General features: G+C 34.6%; 2 protein-coding genes across 3 annotated transcripts in view; both read left to right on the top strand.

Annotated features, from left to right (window-relative positions):
- LOC109845119 ((6-4)DNA photolyase) overlaps positions 1 to 1,929 on the top strand; it is a 28,005-nt gene extending 26,076 nt beyond the window's left edge. Inside the window, 1 exon segment of the mRNA XM_020414330.1 lies at positions 1,492 to 1,929. Coding sequence (XP_020269919.1) covers positions 1,492 to 1,661 — 170 coding nt within the window. The 3' untranslated portion in view covers positions 1,662 to 1,929.
- Positions 4,723 to 19,993, top strand: part of LOC109845114 (peptidyl-prolyl cis-trans isomerase CYP95-like) — a 22,479-nt gene continuing 7,208 nt past the window's right edge. The window contains exons 1-10 of one of the 2 annotated variants that reach the window (XM_020414320.1): positions 4,723 to 4,850; positions 5,489 to 5,599; positions 5,764 to 5,818; positions 7,906 to 7,994; positions 8,282 to 8,306; positions 11,001 to 11,039; positions 13,562 to 13,679; positions 14,903 to 15,042; positions 15,188 to 15,569; positions 16,287 to 16,393. In XM_020414320.1, the coding sequence (XP_020269909.1) occupies positions 5,522 to 5,599; positions 5,764 to 5,818; positions 7,906 to 7,994; positions 8,282 to 8,306; positions 11,001 to 11,039; positions 13,562 to 13,679; positions 14,903 to 15,042; positions 15,188 to 15,569; positions 16,287 to 16,393 (1,033 nt within the window). In that variant the 5' untranslated portion in view covers positions 4,723 to 4,850; positions 5,489 to 5,521. Of the gene's footprint in view, positions 4,851 to 5,488; positions 5,600 to 5,763; positions 5,819 to 7,905; positions 7,995 to 8,121; positions 8,162 to 8,281; positions 8,307 to 11,000; positions 11,040 to 13,561; positions 13,680 to 14,902; positions 15,043 to 15,187; positions 15,570 to 16,286; positions 16,394 to 19,993 lie in introns of those variants that run through there. The other variant, XM_020414321.1, reaches the window with a different exon arrangement.

Here is a 19,993-nt window from a genome sequence, read left to right as displayed (position 1 = left end):
TCTATAGAGAGACCTATTTAGAGCATCTCTTTATTTATGCAATTCTTGTCTTTCGATCTTCTCTACGGAATAGAGATCTTGTTACCAAAAAGATGATTCCTTTTCGTGTCTATCTGGATCTGTATGGTCTACTCTCTCGTCTTTGGCACCAACTTGAATAGCAGTAGGTATCTGAAAAACCTATGTTGCGGTAGTCATGGCTTTTCCCCTGGGGATCTTGGTCATGTCTGTCTCTCTCCCCCTCGTCTTTCTTGGGGCCATTGTCTCTACTTTAGTCATTCCTCGCTACCTGGATAGGTTCCGTTTCCTTATCTTTCTTTTCCCACTCCTTCTCTTTCTGTTTTGGATGCCTATGCTCACGTCCGGAAGTTGCGACCGCAACCATTTTAAGCTGAAGAGGTCTAAATTACAACTCTTAACTGCAATCAACCCTAGTAGAGTAAAAAAATAAATCATAAAAAAAACTAATGTTCTAAAACAAACAAGTGCAAGTCGAAATTGTAGGTTTTAAAGGTTGAACCAAACAACTGTGACTATAATTGCAACATCTGTAGTGGCATACAAGTGATGCTTACAATGCAATTGGAATGACATCGAATCAAACGAAACCTTAAAATTGGCGACGAAATTCCCGTCATAATAGTTTGCCAGTGGTCCTTAAGCAACCGACATTGAAGCAAAAAACAGTGAATTGTGGTAATTTTTCTAGAAGGAAGTGAATTGTAGAAGGCTGAGGCAGTTTGTGATCTGTGGTGGTCTTAGTTGAGTTTTCTTGCAAATGCACCATTGGTTATAACTTATAACCTATAAAACCTGCTTCTGTACTTATCTTTTTCCATGTTTCATAGATTATAATCATGCAAGCATTGTTTTAAATATCCCCGACATGGCCCGATATATCCCCCGATATATCCTTTTACAGGGCTTGCCGCAACCGATATGGTCTTTAAATATCCTTTACCGCTTTTTGGCTATTTTGAGTGATAAATCCTCGATATGGCCGATATATTAGCCGATATGTGGACCAATATATCTTTTTATATAGCTTGTTGCAAAGTAATATACCGTGTTTGGAATTTTTGGGCGAGATATCAAGATTTCCCCATTTTATCAAATGACATTTTGCCCTAAAAAAAGCAGATCGAATGTTGTAACGTTGCTTTGCACTTTTGTTTGTTTTAGAAGGTTGATTAGTGATCCTAAACATATATTATTCATATTTTGTATGCTTAAATTTCATTAGATATGTTGAGATTACATTTTAATGCATTATACTATGTATGCAAACATTCATTATGGCATTCCGATATTTACCACATATCCCCGATATTTCCCCGATATCCGCAATCCGATATGAATTTTGGCCATCCGATATTTCCTCGATATCCGATATTTAAAACCTTGCATGCAAGATGGAGACAATCCTGTGATCATCAGTTGTAATCAATATAACATGATTTACTAATTTCAGCATCTTTTTCGATTGTTTAGTGGTCGATCATAGTTCAGCTAGCAAGGAATGCAGGAGGCTGATGGGGGTGGCCTACGGATCGAAACCTTCTGCTGAAGAGAATTTGAATATCTCGAGAAGAAAGCCCGAGGGAGATGATCAAAAGGAACATCAACAAAATGCTTCAAAGCAAAGGAGAAAGCTAATTTAAGTAATCAATCATACAACTTCAGCCATTGTACGACATCAACCATATTCACCGCCTGCTTAGATTATGTAGGGACTGTTTTTTTTTTATATTATCATCAAAATTGTTGAAAGTAGAGAAAATACAACTCTTTTGTATGTCACACGCTGTTATATAGCTTTTGTTACTGGATGTATTTGTAAACCATTTATAAATTGTTACCGGATGTGTTTGTAAACCATTTATAAACTGTTAGTAAAAGTTTAGAGTGCATCTTCTTCATTATTGTTAACTGAGTAATTATCCATCATCGCAAGAGATATTTCTGATTTACATGTTAAGGATCATTTAAAGAAGTACGTGACTCAGTTTGTAAATAGGATGAAGCGAAATTTCTGCTTGGACAACTTAATTTTCACGCAGGGTAGATATGCTTCCAAATTATAAGCGATATCCTTATTGTTTACAGTAATTGATGAAATATTTTTATTTGGTACTCATTTGAGGTAGTACATTTATTCTTTCTGATGGGTTTTTTGTATGTGTGTGTGTGTGTTGGGGGTGTTTTGTTTTGGCCAGGGTGGTGGTATTAGACTCTGATCTATTGTTAATTGTCTGAGTTAACCTGGGTAAAGGGTGAAAATCATCGTGAAAGTTATACTTAGAACTAGACATGCTTATTCTAGGTATTATTATCAATGATTATCATGATTGATTTGTGTCATTACTAAGAGTGAAAAGGCATCCAAGCCATGGTTCCAATCATTAATGAAAGATAACGATTATTTTACACGACTAGTGATTACTATACTATTTCTACTATATAAGAGAGAAAAGTGTGAAAAAAGTTGGATGACTCCTTAAGGAAGCCCATCCTTCTCTCTTATAGTGTGAAAATACTGTATGAGAGGATAGTATAAGTATCATTATTTATTATTTACATAAAGACGATTGATTATCTTGTTTTCCTCATTCTAGGTAATTCATTAGTGCATATCAAACTGATATAATTTAGGAAGTTAGCCCAACCCACTTAACCAGGCACGTTTGCTTTGCAAAACATTAGCGCTAGCACTTAGCAGTAAGTAAGGCTCTATTTGGATACCATGGTGTTTTACTTGTTTCCATGATGTTTTTGTCAAAAATAAAACACCATACGTTTGAAAACTATGGTGTTTTTTGAGCTAAATCATCCTCAAACCAAAGACACAACACTTATTTCAAAACACCTTTTAGGTGTTTTAAGTTTGTTGTTTTGGTTTTGAGTTTGAGAAGATGTTAATGTAATATCTAACATAATATATTAAATGTAATTAATATAGAGTTATTATCAACATGCTTGTTATATTATACTATACTATATTACAGTTAATTTAATATATTAGTAATATTTATTAAATAATATAAAAATATAATGATTAAAATATCTTATATAATAATATAATAACATATTAAATACTAGTATTTAATACGTTAATAATGTATTATATAATAGTAAATAATAATAAACTATAAATAAACTAATATAAAACAATTTAAAAATTATTGATAAAAAATAATAATATAATAATATACTATACAATAGTATAATCGCTATAATGTTATTAAAAATTTAATAAATTAATAATTATAAATTAATAATTATAAAATATTATATAATAGTAACATATTTTATAATAAAATAACAATATAATAATATTATTATAATAATATATTGTATAGTAAATGTAATATAATATATAAAATATTAATATATTATATAATAAATAAAATAATTTATTATAAAGCAAAAATAATTTTTAATAACAAAAATAATTTATTGCTAACAAATGTTAATGTAAAAATAATATATTCATAATATAATAATATTTATTATATCATAAATACTAAATATATTATTAACAGTACTATTAATAAAACATATTAAAAACTATACTATATTATATAATATTTTAGGCATTTATAATATATAATTATTAATAACATACTAGTAATAACATAATATAACATTATTAATAATATTTAATTATATTAATAATAATATAATATAATATGATATTAATATTAATTAATTGTATAATATTATATTAATAATAAAATAAAATTATTATAAAAATATTAATATAATATACAACAATAACAAATTGATATGTCATAGACTTATAATTAAATATATATGTAATAATTATAATATAATGATAATTATAATATAATGATAATTATAATATAATATAACTCATTAAAGTATAATATAATATTATAATATATTATATAATATTATATTGCATTATATTTAATATTTATAATAATATAATAATATAAACTAAATATTATAACATTTTATTTATAATATATTTTAGGGAAAAGTGAATCTAAGGTGACACCCTAAGCTCCCGCCTAAGGACGATGCCTAAAATCACATCATTCCCTAAACTTTTTTTTTTGCCATCCGCTCCGTTAAACTTGATTTACACGTTCTTAAACCAAAACACACCAATTTTTGGGTGAACCCGTCGTGTTTTGACCCTTCATCCACTCGCCGTAATTTTAACGGTTTCGAATGAATAGAACTTTTTGGACGACTCAACGAATGGTCAAAACACGACGGGTTCACCCCAAAATTGGTGTGTTTGAGTTTAAGAACGTGTAGATCAAGTTCAACGGAGCGGATCGTAAAAAAATATTAGGGAATGATGTGATTTTAGGCCGCGTTCTTAGGTGGGAGCATATGGTGTCACCCTAGATTCACTTTTCCCTATATTTTATTATAATTATTATATAATATATTGATGATATGTTTAATACTAATATTATAATGGGTCAAACTAGTGTTGATAAACAATAATTAATATTACATTTTAAAAATATTTTAAGTAAAAAATACAACACCATAATGTTTTTTTATAAAAACACAACAAGAAAAACATCATGGTATCCAAACGAAACATAAATAATTCGCCAAAAAGTCTATGGCCTGAAGCCCATTATCAGGTCCACAGTAAGAAACATCAAGAAGCTTCTCCCCAAATAAATTCCCGAAAAACGCATCCCCACTTGCCACCACTCGCACGGCCGTTCCGGTCCCTTTCCAAACTCAAGGGATTTACCGTAATTAACATTTTTGTTAGGGACTTTTCAGAAAAAAACGAATTAAAGAGTTTAATATAAAGTCGAAGAGCTGAAAGCCTGAACTTAAGCTGCGTCTTCTCCCAGGTAAAAAATTAGGGTTTCGTTTCCCCTCTATTTTCTGTGAGTTATCGCTAATATTTTGCTTTGTTTGATTGATTTGTTATAGATATGCTTTTTAGGCTTCTTATTTAGTCCTTCTTTGATTGCGTTGGGTGTTGATCATGGTTCGGTTTTGTGGAATTTGGCTAGGGTTTAGAGATTGGATTAAACGAAGCTGATTTGTTAGTAGAATTCATGAATTTGATCATCCGATGCAATTTTTTATTTTAATTTATCAATTTAGCATGTAGCTATTTTTGTTTCTGAGTTTTTTAGACCAGAAGATTGTTTGGAAAATTAATTGAGTTAGAAACCTAATCCATGGTGTTTAAATATGGCATATTGATATAAGAAGAGAATGATAAATAGGGGAGGCAGTGGGCGGAGAATTCTTTACCTTTGTAAATTCTTGAATGTTTGAAACCAACTTGACTGGCACTAGGGAGTGTTCATAGTAAGCCAAAATAACTTAATGGCTATCTTTAAGATTATAAGAGCTAAATGAGGTTCGGCTTGACCTGTAACCCATTAACCAAAATCACAAATCAGTATAATGAGGATTACAAACACACACATCTATTTATGTAATATGGAATATGATGAGTTTTCGCACAAATTTTCAGGTTGAAGCTTTTCACCAGACTGGATTAGCGAGAATGGCCAATCCAAAGAACCCAATTGTGTTCATGGATGTATCAATTAATGGCGGTGCACCGGGAAGGATGGTTTTTGTGGTACTCTATTCCCTATTTTATACACATCTATCGTTGTTGGTCAACAGGATTGGATTTTGCTTTTTCTTCACAAATAAACTCACATACCCTTTGCTTTATAGCTCCTGAAGCTTTGTTAAATTGTTTCTGCTTCAATGCAAATTAAAGTCATCTTTTTCTTGCAGCTTTTTTCTGATGTTGTTCCCAAGACTGCTGAGAACTTCCGTGCATTATGTACTGGTAACAATCATTTTTTATTTTGTTGTAGCTATCGATGTTTATCTAGTTGTGATATCTTGTCTGTTGTGTACTAGGGGTTCTAATTTTCCATTGACTTTCTATATTTTTAATTTAGCTTGTTTAAGTAATATAGAGCTATAAAACCTTTCCTAATCTAATGGTTGACTCGTGACCCACAATTGCTTTTATGAACATTCACTTAGATAAGGTTTGTAAACATAGCACTAAAACTTGACAACACAATGCATTTCAATATAAAGAGCGTCTCCTATTCATCATATTTTCATTATGATCTTTTATATGATTGTGTGATTGGGATACATAATAATAATAATGGAGTTGAGACATTTATATGATCGTGTGATACTGATAAATAATAATAATGGAATTGAGTCTTTATACTGGTATTTATGTTTGACTTCGTTCTGTAATTGAATCTGTATAGTGATGTTTACATATGTTTTGTTTGGTTATGTAACTAGAATGTTTTCATTTGTGTAGATGCAAATATTTATAAGTGAAAATGTAGCAAATAAGGCAATACATAATACTCTTAATTTTAGTTCGAGATGACGTTCAAACTACGTGAAGGAACCAAATACAATGTCTTGGTCTGCAAGACTGAAGATATGGGAGGGATATGTTAGGGAATATCACTAAAAAGGCTGATTACAGTTATCAAGGGGTAATGAGCACCTTCTTGTTTTTGCTCATCTTCTGTTTTCCACTTCATTTTCGTAGCTTCGAGGTTTAAACACAGCCCTTAGTAACCCAACCCAAAATAAAAATCCATCCTATTTTAATAATATTAATACTTGGTTTATCCTTTCTATTATTTTCTTATGGATTTTGCCATCATTATTTTTTCCTTCCTCCAACTCATCTATTGTCTTTGGAAGGTTGTTCCTCCATTTGTTCTATTTGTTACGCAAAATCAAAGTCTCTTGTCCTCCTTCTTTTCTTCTGCATGGATTCTCTTATCGGGCTCCTTTGTTTTGTCCCATGTATTATGCTCTTCTTCTTTGATATGTTATACTGATCTATGTTTATAGATAATGTTGGGATGGAAGAAATGGTATGAGGAATCTTCGATAGGACACACATACCCAACTCCAAGCCTGGGAGTTCATTTAGATGCTTATTCCTGTTGAGGTAGTGTTGGGGCTTTTGGATCCTTAACATGTGACAGAAAGAATGTGTCAGAGCTACTTGATTTGATTTTGTATTAAATACTTGTTTGGTACAGAGAGTAGTGTGTGTTAAATGTTAGCTCACTAGGTTTTAAAACTACATTTATGTGGGGTGCATAGAGTATCTTGTTGCTGTGGTGTGCTTTAAGTTCACTGCAATGTGTTCAACAACTGCCATTTAACAACTCTTTAAGATTAGGTTGGATTTGCTTGTTATTGCAGTTCCAGCTTGGAGTTTTTTTAATCTTGTTTGAGATCTTGATGTTTTAATTTGTTGAGACTTGGCTTCTTAAATTTGATGTGCCTAAACCAAGGTGAGTGTAGAAATTTGCAACATTTCCTATTAATAAATGTGCATGTCACATATAGAATTAGAAAGTTATTTGTTTCTTGCAAAATAAGAAGCTATTCTTGTGAATTGAGTGGACTGGGATGCAGAAATGTGGAACAATATGCAGTGTCTGTCACTCCTGGTAGGATTTTTCATGTGTGAGAAGATTCCAGTCTAGAAAACTCCTTGCATAGATTGTTAGTTGTCTATCTATGCGGTTGATGGAGATTAATTTGATTATGTTTAGTCTTAGTTTCTTTTTATAGTTGTTTCTCAAGTACAACTATCTGTTCAGTAAGGTAGATTTTGTTGAATGGCAATCCAAACATTCATATAAAAAGTACATTAGGAGCGACGGCATTCCAAACAGGTAGTCCTCTGTACATGTTATCCTTGACATCATGTTTTTCTTTGATGTTTTTGAGGATATTGTTACTTCTATGTTTTTTCAATAGCCATAGTCAGGGTTTGACATGTATAATAATATAATATTAGTAATTACGTAATGTTGTGTGTTAAGTTAATGAGTCCAACTGTTCTGTTGATTTCTAATCATGTTGTTCCAGGTGAAATGGGAATTGGACGTACGACTGGGAAGCTCCTGCATTACAAGGGATCAATATTCCATCGCATAATCAAAGGGTTCATGGCACAGGTATGTCATTGCAATATGAATTGCGGCGGTTGAATGAATGGTCATCTCTATATAAAGACTTTTAAGTAACATTAGTTAGGTGTGTTAGCCTTCTTCTTTTAGTCAGTTTCCCTTTTTTATGCTGTAGGATGCAGAGCTGACGATCACGACTCCTTTTCTTTATTAAGGTTGTATTTGATATGTTGCACGTCCTTGATATTTTACCATGCTTCATCTTAACCTACCTTACTTTGTGCATGTATCCTCTTGTAATTGAGGATTCTAATTGCTGATTTGAACTTTTGCAGGGTGGTGACTTTTCTAGGCGAGATGGTAAGCCCGATCTGCGAGCTTGTTAATTTGGTTTATTTTTTGGCGCCAGGATTAGAACTTGGATATTTTGTTGATATTGTGAAGATATGAAGTCAAATTATTACAGTTTCCCATATAGAGTTACATGGCTTGTCAATGTGCATGCAGAGTTGGAAAGGAATCTAGTTTAGATCAGTGTTGTAAAAAGCAGTCTCGATGTCTGCCTAGGTCTAAGTGGTACCTAGATCTTGGGAGCGCCTAGGGGAGTGCGGGCTGCATACACGGACTGCACCATTTAGGTCTCAGTCTTGATTTTTTGTCCGATACTGCCTCCATCACATCCTCAGACATCCTCCAACCTCCTCCGCTGTCTCGGACCTTCAGCAAAACCTCCTCCACTACCATTTATGTTTTATTTCCAACTAAAATGTAAACAATAGATAAAGCATTGATAATTCCTAGGTTTCACAGATATGGGTACGGGTGCTGGTGTGGGTACGGGTGTGGGACATGGCAAATTTGTAAAAGTTAGGGTATGAGGACACATGAGCATGAGAAATTTGACTCCTTCAGTTGGTATGATCAGTCTATAAGAGCTATTTTGTTTTGGGTTTGTGCTTGCTTGAAGGCTCTTATCATATTGAGAAGTCAATATGTGCACTGTAGCATGACTGACGTAGCCAGGTGACTTTCTACAAACTAAAATTCTCCGTAACTAAAAATGAGCCAATTGGCTTTTTTATTTTTCTCCATACTTAAGGATCCGAGATGACTACTATCCTTATCCAGAAAAGACAAATCAAAACTCATTCTCATCAAACCACCATGTGTGACGGATGATGTCATACTCCACTAAGTTAATAAAAAAATAAATAAAAATAGAGAGGAGAGAGAGGGGGAGTGTAATATTCTTCATCATCTTTCTTCATCACCAAATCTCAGATGGCCTAAGAATCCACCTGTGTCCACCGCGTTTGAGTACGCCGCCATACCCCAAACGGGTCTGACACTGGTACGGCCCCCAGGTAGCTGTGTCGGGGTAACCCAGGATAATACTATGCCATCAAGTGAGTTATTATTGTATCGCTTTAAACCAATCTCAACTGTCTCTTGAAAAATGACAACATGGGGTTCTACATGATCATGGAGAAGTGCAATGAGCTAGTGATACATTAATCTTCATGCGGTTAACATTCTCTTTTTGGTCCTCTCACTCGAATTCTAAACCTTTCTGTGGTATTGTTGTAGGGACATTCAGATTGTAGATCATATTCTACAGTACAAACCATACTTTTTACTGTCATAGCTAACTGCATAAAAGTTAGTATGTCAGTTCATGCCCATGTAGCTGCTCTTGTTGTCTAAACGATTTGACAAGGAAGAAACTATTGAAATTGGTTTAGAGACATGAAACTAAAGTGGAGCTTCTATTTCCTCTCACTTGATGGCTTAGAAATTATCAATGCTTTTATCTATTATGTACATTTTTAGTTGAAAGTAAAAATCGATGGTTACTTAGGCTTTGAAAGCTGTCTTTCTAAAAGAGGCTACAACTTTCTGACATGAGATTTATAAATGCAGATTTTTCTGAGTGCATGTTTCCATTTAAACTTTGTGATCAATATGTTCTATGTTAGAATATGATTGACTAAAGATATCATTATGTTCTTCTGGTTTTGTACTTAGAGGTGTTTTAGATTTCTCAACACCTACGGCTTATAGTTTATTTTCATATGGAGTGCTATCATTGTTATCGAGGCGCAAGGCACAATGCGGGGGGCAAAGGCTCCTTACGCGCACGATGCGCAAGGCGCATCACGATGCGCGCGTCTCACTGAATTGAGGTGCACAACTCAAACTAATAGTTTTCAGCATAAGACAAAGAAGCATATAAGCAACATGTTTATAAATTATCACATAAAAGACCAAGAAATATAATTTCACCTACTAAATCACGAAAGAGTCTTAATTACCATGCATAACATAAAGAAATTCATAAGTTTCCACAAATCACAATGCAATATAATATCCAACATAAGCAAAAGTCTATAAAACGAAACAAGCAAGTAACAAATAAGAAATATGTATTTTCATTTAAAATATGATATATGTATTTTCAAGTAACAATTAAGTGATTAAAAGAACATGATTGTTCATAATTTTCTAGTTAACATCATTAATTGTTATTTGCTAGTTAGCATGAAAAAAATGGAGAATAGAGGTAATAATTACATATTTACATGTTTATAATTTTCTAGTTAGCATGCTAATTAGAGAAGAAAGTTACAATTAGCAAACAAGTATACTAAATTATTAATTATTGTTTCTTTTTTATAGGTTAAACATGAAAAGATGGAGAATGGATTAGCAACTAGCAAGAAAGAGTCTATTACACGATGTAAATATGTAATATGTAAATTATTTAAAAAAACAGAAGGTAGAGTTTATCACATGATGCAGGCGTCATGCGCACACGAGGCGCATGCCTCGTGTGCGTGCAACGCCCCGCCTCATGTGCGGGACGCAATTGTCCCAACCCGCAGCGCCCCGCGCCTGGGGCGCGCGCCTCGATAACAATGAGTGCTATTACTATTGTAGTCTTGTGGTCTTGAAGTTGAGTACTTCTCCATGCGAGGAGTTGGTAGCTCAGAACAATCTTTTGTTGCGAACTGTTAGCTGGATTTTAATTTTGAATGTTCTTTTAATGAATTTCAGGAACAGGTGGTGAGAGTATATATGGTGGAAAATTTGCTGGTGAGTTGGACAAACTTTCTAATTTTATTTGATTCTCTAATTTTATTTGATCCTACTCATCTTACATATATTGAAAAGAGTAGATTTCATCATACTCGGATAGTATTTGAAGCCATGGTCTTGTATGACCAACTTAGACTGAGTTTTCTGTTGGAACGAAACATATATACTCGCACAAAATTTCTTGTACAATCAACTTGAGATTATTTTTGTTGTTAGCTATCCTAATTTGCTCTTCTATTACAAGTGCAACATTAAAAACTTAAAAGGGTTATTTTCATTTAGGTACCTTTAAATTTTATTCAGATTTTCACTTTGATACCCAAAGTATTTCTTAACACTTAGATGCCCCAAACTTCCAATTCCATTTCATTTTAATACCCAGAGTATTTCTTCAACACATTATTAACTCAAGTTTCACTCACATTCCACGTTGATACCTTGTTCAGATTCAATTAGATTTTCTATTAAATTTATATTACATCCTTCAGTGTTATCAAAGGTGTACGCCTCATTGCGCCCCATGCACTTTGCGATGCAGGGCGGTGATGAAGCACCTACGTATGATGCAACAACGTCTTTTTGCGCCTCACAAGTGCTCTGTGCAAGGGCGCTTTGCATGGGGTTTATATATGTTTTTTGTTTCTTAACATTTCAATCGCAGCTTTGTACCCGTTAAATTCATATTGCACAAAGAAAAATCTACCCATTAGGCCACTTACTAGCCCAATTAAGGATCCTGACACGTTCTCGTTTACTTTTTGCTTTTGCTTTGATATTGGTCTTGATTTAACTTTTGATTTGAACAATTATGAACTTTAGTACTATGTTGGATGTGCTAGCATTATCAATTATAACCTTATTTTTTGTTTGATAGTCGATATCATTTATCTTGACATTTTTATGTGGAAATTCATAAACATGTTCTTTCATGCTTGATTATCTATCTTGAAAAATTACATGTGTTGTGTGCACCTCGTTTCACTCAGGCGCATGAATTGCATTGCGTCTTGCGCATGTGCATGTACTTTACGCCCCACATTGTGCATCGTGCAATGATAACACTAATATCCTTAGCGTGCGATGCATTAGATTTGTTTTACCTTGTTGTTAAGCTTGTGATACACATTTAATAGAAATCCAAGGGTGATCTAGACAGTGATTATAAAGTGAAAAGATATTGGAACTTTGGAGTAGTGAAGTGTTAATGAAATACTTTGACTAGCAAAATGAAATGGGATTGAAAGTTTGGGGTATCAAAGTGTAAAAAAAGATATTTTGGGGTATCAAAGTGGCAATGTGTGTAAACTTTTGGCGTACCACAGTGAAAATAAGCCAAAATTTAATATGGCTCTATGATACTGATCTGGGAGTGAGTTTGACACTTGGGGATTTGATATGCTTGAATCAATGAACCAAGGGCTGGATCAGATGACTGGTATAAAATGTTTATTTGTTTGGTATTGCAATTTCATGTTGATTTCTGATTCTCAGAATTAAGAATCATTGTAATACATTGCTTACATATATTTTTAAGCTTTAAATCATGAACTCATACTGTAGTTTGGATCGAGTTATGTGGTTTTCAATTGCATAGTACTTTTTTAGCTCTCAGCATGGTATCTTTGAATTTTTAAGATGAAGCTACTATCCTATTGCTGAATCGGGTCATCTTTCAATTGATGAATTGATGACCGGTGAATTGTAACAGGGTAATGTTTATATTGCAACTCACCGGTGAATTGTAACTCTCTAGTATCATCCAAGCGCTATTTGCACCACATCCTGAATGTTACAACTAGACAATTAAAATCTCAAACTCTGTTTGTTATCCTATGGGGGCTTAAGAGAACAAGAAAGGAGAAGGAAGGAACCCCCCATCCCCTCTTTTCATACATTTATGAAGTGAATCTTGGATATTTTAGCGGTATCTTTTTCACTCTTAGTCTAATTCTTAAAACTTCTTCTGAAGTTCGTTTAGAATAATAAACTGGTAATGTTTGTTTGGAAGGATGGAAACAAAACTAGCTTAACATAAGTAGATATTTTGAAGTATGAAATGAGCTGATATTCCCAGTCACCTGTTTCGAAGAATAATGATTAGTTATTAGTGTTCAGACATGTTTTTTGTAAGACTTGAGCTAATATGTTTCCTTAAAGTTTCTTAACATTTTCATGTTTGGAGTTCCTTTCGTTGTTACTGTTTATGTTATATTCATTGCTGGTTTTGTGGCAATAATTCCTTTATGTTAGCCTGGGGACCTTATGACCTTCAAGATTATCTTTTTTCACATGCCAATATTGGAAATTTTTGTTTAGATAAAGTTGTAGGAGTGCCAATTTAATTAGAAGCCCTGAGGGCGTTGACAAAATTGAAGTTTCAGCATAAAGTAGTAAAGTAGTTTTGCACAGCTTTTTTGTGGCATAATCTTTTGTGTGGTTCTGTTGTTTTCTTTAATATACAAAGATGGGGTAATATTGATCATTCTGGATGACCTTGTCTCAACTTTTTATTGTTTCAGATGAAAATTTTAAGCTACACCATGATGGCCCTGGTCTTCTGTCAATGGCGAATGCTGGACCTGATGGCAATGGTTCTCAATTTTTTATCACCTTCAAAGCTGCTCCTTACCTTGACAGGTCAGTTTTAGGATCTATTGCACTTAGATCATATGAAGTTTAACCAAATGTTATTGGAATTTTCCAGACGTGCATGTATTCATTTGTACTAGTATACTGCTAGATGGAAAATTGTGTTGCCTGCAGGTGCCAAAAGACACCAGCCAGCTATCTGGGAATGGATGGCACCAAGCTAGTTTCACGGGTTTGGATGCCCAATATACCCATAAAAATGTTAGGATTTGCTTTGCAAATTCACTGTAAAGCATATTGCTGTTGCCAGTCGGTTAGACTGCAAATTGAAAAGCCAATGATTGCCCCTGTTTGACTTGTTAGTTGTCTAATGGATACTTAGCTGAGTAGTGAGCTGAGAAACATATTATTCTTCTCAGTGTGCTGTTCTAGTACTGTTATAAATAGCGGCAAATAGCACCGCAATAGCGGCACTAATAACGTCAGCGGCCCCTTCCAAAACAATATCGCCCAACCACGCTAACATATTGCGCAATATGTGCTTTCCGCTCGTAAAAGCGGCCAATAGCGTGCCCTAGCAGTAAATAGCGGGCGATTGCGAATAAAATCTGCTTTTTGACTACTATTTAAAAGCGTTTTAGGTTTATTTTTTTAATTAAACCCTACTAGTGCCCGCAAGGTCGCTGCCTTCTATCGCATCCCGCTGCCTCCTGTGACTTCTAGCATCTCCATGCTGTCTCCTGTAGCCTCCGGCACTTTCCTCAAGACCTCCTCTCACCGCCACAACGCCACCTCTCACCTCCTCTCGTTGTGAACTCCTATTGCAGTCCTCTCACTGATCACCTCATCTTCTTGAAGACGACAACTCTTGGACGACTACTCCAGTTCTCTTTGATATTATGTGATAGTTACATGTTCATTTTCATGCTTAGGATCTCTTTAAATCATCAAATATGCATTTTTAGATTTTTCTAAATTTTCTTTTTTATAATATTTGTACATATTTAAATTAGACTGCGTTTTGACTTTGCGCTTCTTGCCACTATTTTGCCACAATAGCCCTAGATAGCCTTAGTGATGCATCATTGCTACGCGACGCTATCCGCTATCGATAACTTCGTGTTCTAGTGAGCACGAGGGGCAATCTAATTTCCCATGAATACGTAGGATGGTGATCCATTCGACTACAGATGATTCTAATGTTATTATGTTTTAATCTTAAGTTTCATTAGAATTACACTTCTTCATTAAGCATGTGTTTTATCTTACAGGAAGCATGTTGTTTTTGGGAAACTTATACTAGGACAAGACACTTTGAAGAATATAGATCAGGTTGAAGTTAATGATACCAAACCTGTTGTTCCTGTGAAAATTGTTGACTGTGGTGAGCTTCAGGATACAAAAAAGCAAGGTATGCTGTACCTGTACTTCAGAAGGATGAATTAGCTTAACTGTTGTTGTACCTGTGAACATAAAATGTTCTTGTGGTCTTATATGATATTTTTCTAACTTTTAAGACACTGGAGTCATGATTATCCCTTGTGTTACATTTGCAGATAAAAGGAAATCTAGTAAATCAAAATCAGGAAAAGGTGTCGGTTCTGATACAGATACAGATATTGATGAAGCACGGCAAAAGGGGCGTCATAAGAAATCTTCTAAAGGCCGAAAAAAGAAGAAGCGAAGAACATATTATTCATCTGAATCAGATAGCTCATCAGATACTGACACTGAATCTTCAGAGACTGATAGTGATTCTGATTCATATTCATCATCATCATTATCATCTGATATCAGTAGCTCTAGTGATGATAGGCATAGGAGGAGAAAGAAATATTCCAAGAGGGATAAATACAAGCACGGAAAACGGAAAAGGGACCCAAGGCGCGAGAAAAGACGTAGAAGGCGTGACAAAAAATCAAGACGCAAATCAAAGAGGTTTGCTTATAACCTTAAATCTGGTTTAATGTATATACCCCCTTTTCATTACTTGCATAGAAAAAGAAAGCTACAGTATTACTTCCTATTGTCATATCGTCCTTTTTGGTCCTTTTAGTAAAATAATTGATTGGTAGTACTATTTTTTTTAATTAGAGTTAATGCTCCTTTAGATCAATATATTAGGAAATCATGAATAAAGTACTATGTCTACCGTTTCTATGTACTGCACTGTATTTATTTTACTAATTGATCTGTGAATTCTCTTCAACTAAGCAATCTTCTTGAAGATACATATTGTCGTTCTGCTTGGTTGTAGTTTCAGGCTTGTCTAACCCTGTTTTTTTGAACACTAACAGTGCTTTTGTATATACATTGGAAAATTGGTTTTGGTTGTTCATATTGGTGGATCAAGCCAGATGCATGTGCATGTGTGTAGGTTTAACTTCTGTTTTTGTTTTAGCTGCAAGATTACATGTTTATGCTAGTGCCTTTGTTAGCCATGGTCTCTTTTCCCCCCATAATATTTGGCAAAAGTAATTTTTTGACTATTATTATCTTAGAAATTACTGAAGGACTTCATGTTGTTTGTTGAATCAATAAGTGTGCTGCTCTCTACAAGTTGTTAACATGATTGCCTGCACAGATATTTTAGCATGTTAATTTTTATGGTCTATCTTAATTTTTTTGCAATTTTCAAACCTTTTTTCTCTGAAGGATATCAGAGGTTGGTGATGATAATGATGATTCAAGCGGGAGCAGCTTTGACAGTGATGGTGGTAAACGTAAAGGACTACCACGGAAGTCTAAAAAAACAAATCTGGGTAGGGCCCAAACTTTTCCTTTCAGTATAAGCTATTATTCTTGCATCCTTCGTGCGTTGGTAGGATCACATACTAAATTAGAATGTTGTTTCGTTGACTTTACCTTTTAGCAACAAATGGTTATCCTCCCAGGTTTACCTTTTAGCAACATAATCTTGAAGCTTTTCTAGGTTCATTTGTGTTGTCAGTATTTCTCATGATAAATCTGCAGTAGCTTGCATTATCTTGTCTTGCCCTTTCCCTTGTGCAAAATGGATATAATTTTCTTTTTACCATTGAAGGAGGGCTTAACAGAATAACTGCAGTAGCTTTTAACTTCTTCATGGTTCAGTTCCTTGCTGCACTTAATTTTTTTTTTTCATGTACTATGGTTCTATTTTTTTTATTTTTTACTTTCAAGTTTTTTGTGAAAAAACATTTCTCATCTATGTTCCTTATGTTTTTGTTATATTCTCACATCCATTTTAGGCTTTGTCATGATTATGAAAAGAAAATTAAAAGGAAGCTGTTATTTGCTGATTCCAGAATTACCTTCATCAATAGTCTTCGGTGCATGTAAATATATTACAGATTCTGGGTCCATTTAAATAGCATTAGTGGAATCCTGTGGCTGTAATCTGAGTTTTATTTCTGTTAATTAAAAGATACTGATCTTTGTGCATGACTAGCATTTGCATTTTGGGGCTTATGCCTGTTTATCTGTGTCACATGCATGCACACATATGGATATCTGATCATCCCCTACAACAATTTGCAGTACATGTTGACAAAGCCAAGAATACACCAGTCTTATTCTTCCTGAGATTTTTTTTGGAGGGGGGTGGGAGTGGGGGTTGTTGGTTCGTGCCTTTAAAATATTATACACCGTGCCCCTGAAAAGGAACTTGAAGATTCTCAAGGGAGTTCAATTCTTTTGCCACCAACACTATTTTCTGTCTAATGTCTTGAGATAGACAGCTTTGGTCATGTTTCTTGCGAACTCAAAAGCTAAAATACTGATTTTATGCTAATTTTATTGACATCGTTGTTATTGTTCAAGGACTAGCAAATAATGCTAAACATGTTTAGTTGTTTATGAAATTTGGGCTATGTGGTTGTCATGATTTGAGATCTAGTATATGACCGATGTATGAAAAGTCTGACAACTGATTAGACCTTGTTGTGCAATCGAGCAGAATAAATATATTTTATATTCTATGGTCCAAAAGATTTGAACCTTCCGGTGTTGACAATGATATAATTTCTTCTATACTTATCAGAGACGTGATCTTACACATTCATCAATTTCATGCACACTTTGAGATATTTGGCTACCCACCAGTGTTGTAAATAGCGGCCAATAGCGGGGCAATAGCGGGGCTATAGCGGATCGCGGCCCCTCAGCGCTATGCGTAGGGGGTTCGCGGCGGGATTTAGCGGAAAAAACCGCGAAGCGCTCGAATAGCGCGTAAAAGCGCTCAATAGCGGATAAAAGCGGCCAAAAGCGGATAAAAGCGGCCAAACCCGCTAAAACCGCTAACCCGCTATCAAATGTGTTTTGATTTTTTCCCCCAAACCCGACCCGAACCCGAACCCGCTTGTTAAAAGAGGCTAAAAAAGCGACGAATCCCTCAGTTCACTCCCGAACCCTAGCCGCCTTTCATCTTCTCCGCTCCAGCTCCTTCGACAGTTCGACTTCATCATCTCCGCACTCCGCAGCTCCGCTCCCATCTTCTCCGCTCCAGGCTCCTTCGACGGTTCGACTTCATCATCTTCGCACTCCGCAGCTCCGCTCCCATCTTCTCCGCTCTAGGCTCCTTCGACATCATCATCTCCACTCCAGGCTCCAGGCTCCGGAGTCCATCGACGTCATCATCTCCACTCCAGGCTCCAGGCTCCGGCGTCCATCTCTGTTGGCTAGATCTGCCACAAAGGAAAATGTATAAAATTATGGGACTAGGTCCAAATTTTGGGAATTCCTACCTCATCTCACATTCCTTTTGTGCCTGAATTGCCTTCTCCAACTTGCATAGTTGCATAACTAATTTTTCTGTTCCTTTACCTATATTAGATAATAAACAAGAATAACTCTGAAGAAGGTCAATAATAAATGGTGTTTCCATCTTTATTAGACATGGCACGTTAGCACACCTGTCTTGGACTCTTGTTTGATATTTACAGATGTTTAACCTTTAATCACATGATTACATGAAAATATACGTGAAATAATTTACAACAAATTAATATGTGTTCCATAAATAGTGTTTCCATCACGTTCAGGACTGCAGTATTTCGAGAATCAATGATGCTATATTTCTTGATTTTTTTCATAGTTTCATTCATACTCATACAACAAGCTTATCAATTGTTATTTACTAATAATACAAGAAATTTACAACAAATTAATATGTATGCGATAAACGGGTTGATCTTCATAACCAGCAGCTGCACCGAAATGATTAGTGCCCTTGAGATTTCCAACTTCCAGAAAACCTGTATAATCAACATTTGAAATCAATCAAATCATTATAAATTTATAACTTATTGAGTTATTGAATGAATGAAGAAATATAACATGTTTATTTATTGTATGAATAAAGAGTTGAAGAAATAAAGTTCTACTGTTATAGTACTTTATATTGTTATTGTATGAATAAAGAGTGAAGAAATAAAGTTCTACCGTTATAGTACTTATATTGTTATTGTTTATTTATTTGTTCTTGTTATTTGTTCTTGTTCTTGTACACATCTACTTCATGTTTAGGCATTAAGTATGCATTTGTAGAATTTTTAGATTTTTTATGAATTTTCTTATTATTTAGGATATTTACATATATTTAAATTTGTCCGCTATTTGACTGTGCGCTATTTGCCGCTATTTCGCCGCAATAGCGCGCAATAGCCTTAGCGGTACCTAGCCGCGACGCGACGCGATCCGCTATCAATAACCTTGCTACCCACATAGTCACTGAACACAAGAGGAAGGACCTCTTTAGGTGATGATGAATGAACTCCAATGCCCACTCTATTGCACTCCAATTACCACTCTTTATCTATACTTTATAAAAGAAGAGTGGTGGGAGTCCGAAGTCTAGGTACTGCACCAATAAGGACTTATATTCTCATATTGTGTTCTAACTAGTGTGCACCCCGTGCAAAGCACATCCTCCATTTTTTATTTCCGCTACCGTAATTCTCTATTTAATTATAGTTTTTGTAAGTGCCACAGTAACATTTTTAAAAGAAAGTGCAACAGTAACATTTAAAAAAAATGCTACAAGATCATGCTACTGCTACATTAATGATTTACTGTAGCATGAATAGTGAATCTTGGATCCTCCCATTATTATAGAGGAATTGATAGGTGGTGAATATAACTAGTGTTTTAAAAAAAAGGTTTAAGCGCTGCTTAAGTGGAAGCGGGGTAAAAATGCGCAGGATTTGAGCCGTGTGCTCAATTATGTGGACTTTCGCTTAATTGGCTGGTTTTTTATTAAGAGCCCCCATAATTTTGTTTATGCGGGCACTTTTTTTTTTAATTTGATTGTGAGTTGAACTGTTTACCCAAACCTGATCTATTTTCGGTAATAAAAACCAAAACGCTAACCTTATCTCAATCTT

The sequence above is a fragment of the Asparagus officinalis genome, chromosome 6 (genome assembly GCF_001876935.1).
Source record: "Asparagus officinalis chromosome 6, Aspof.V1, whole genome shotgun sequence".
In the NCBI taxonomy this organism is placed as follows: domain Eukaryota; kingdom Viridiplantae; phylum Streptophyta; class Magnoliopsida; order Asparagales; family Asparagaceae; genus Asparagus; species Asparagus officinalis.
This window is presented reverse-complemented; position numbering and strand designations above follow the sequence as displayed.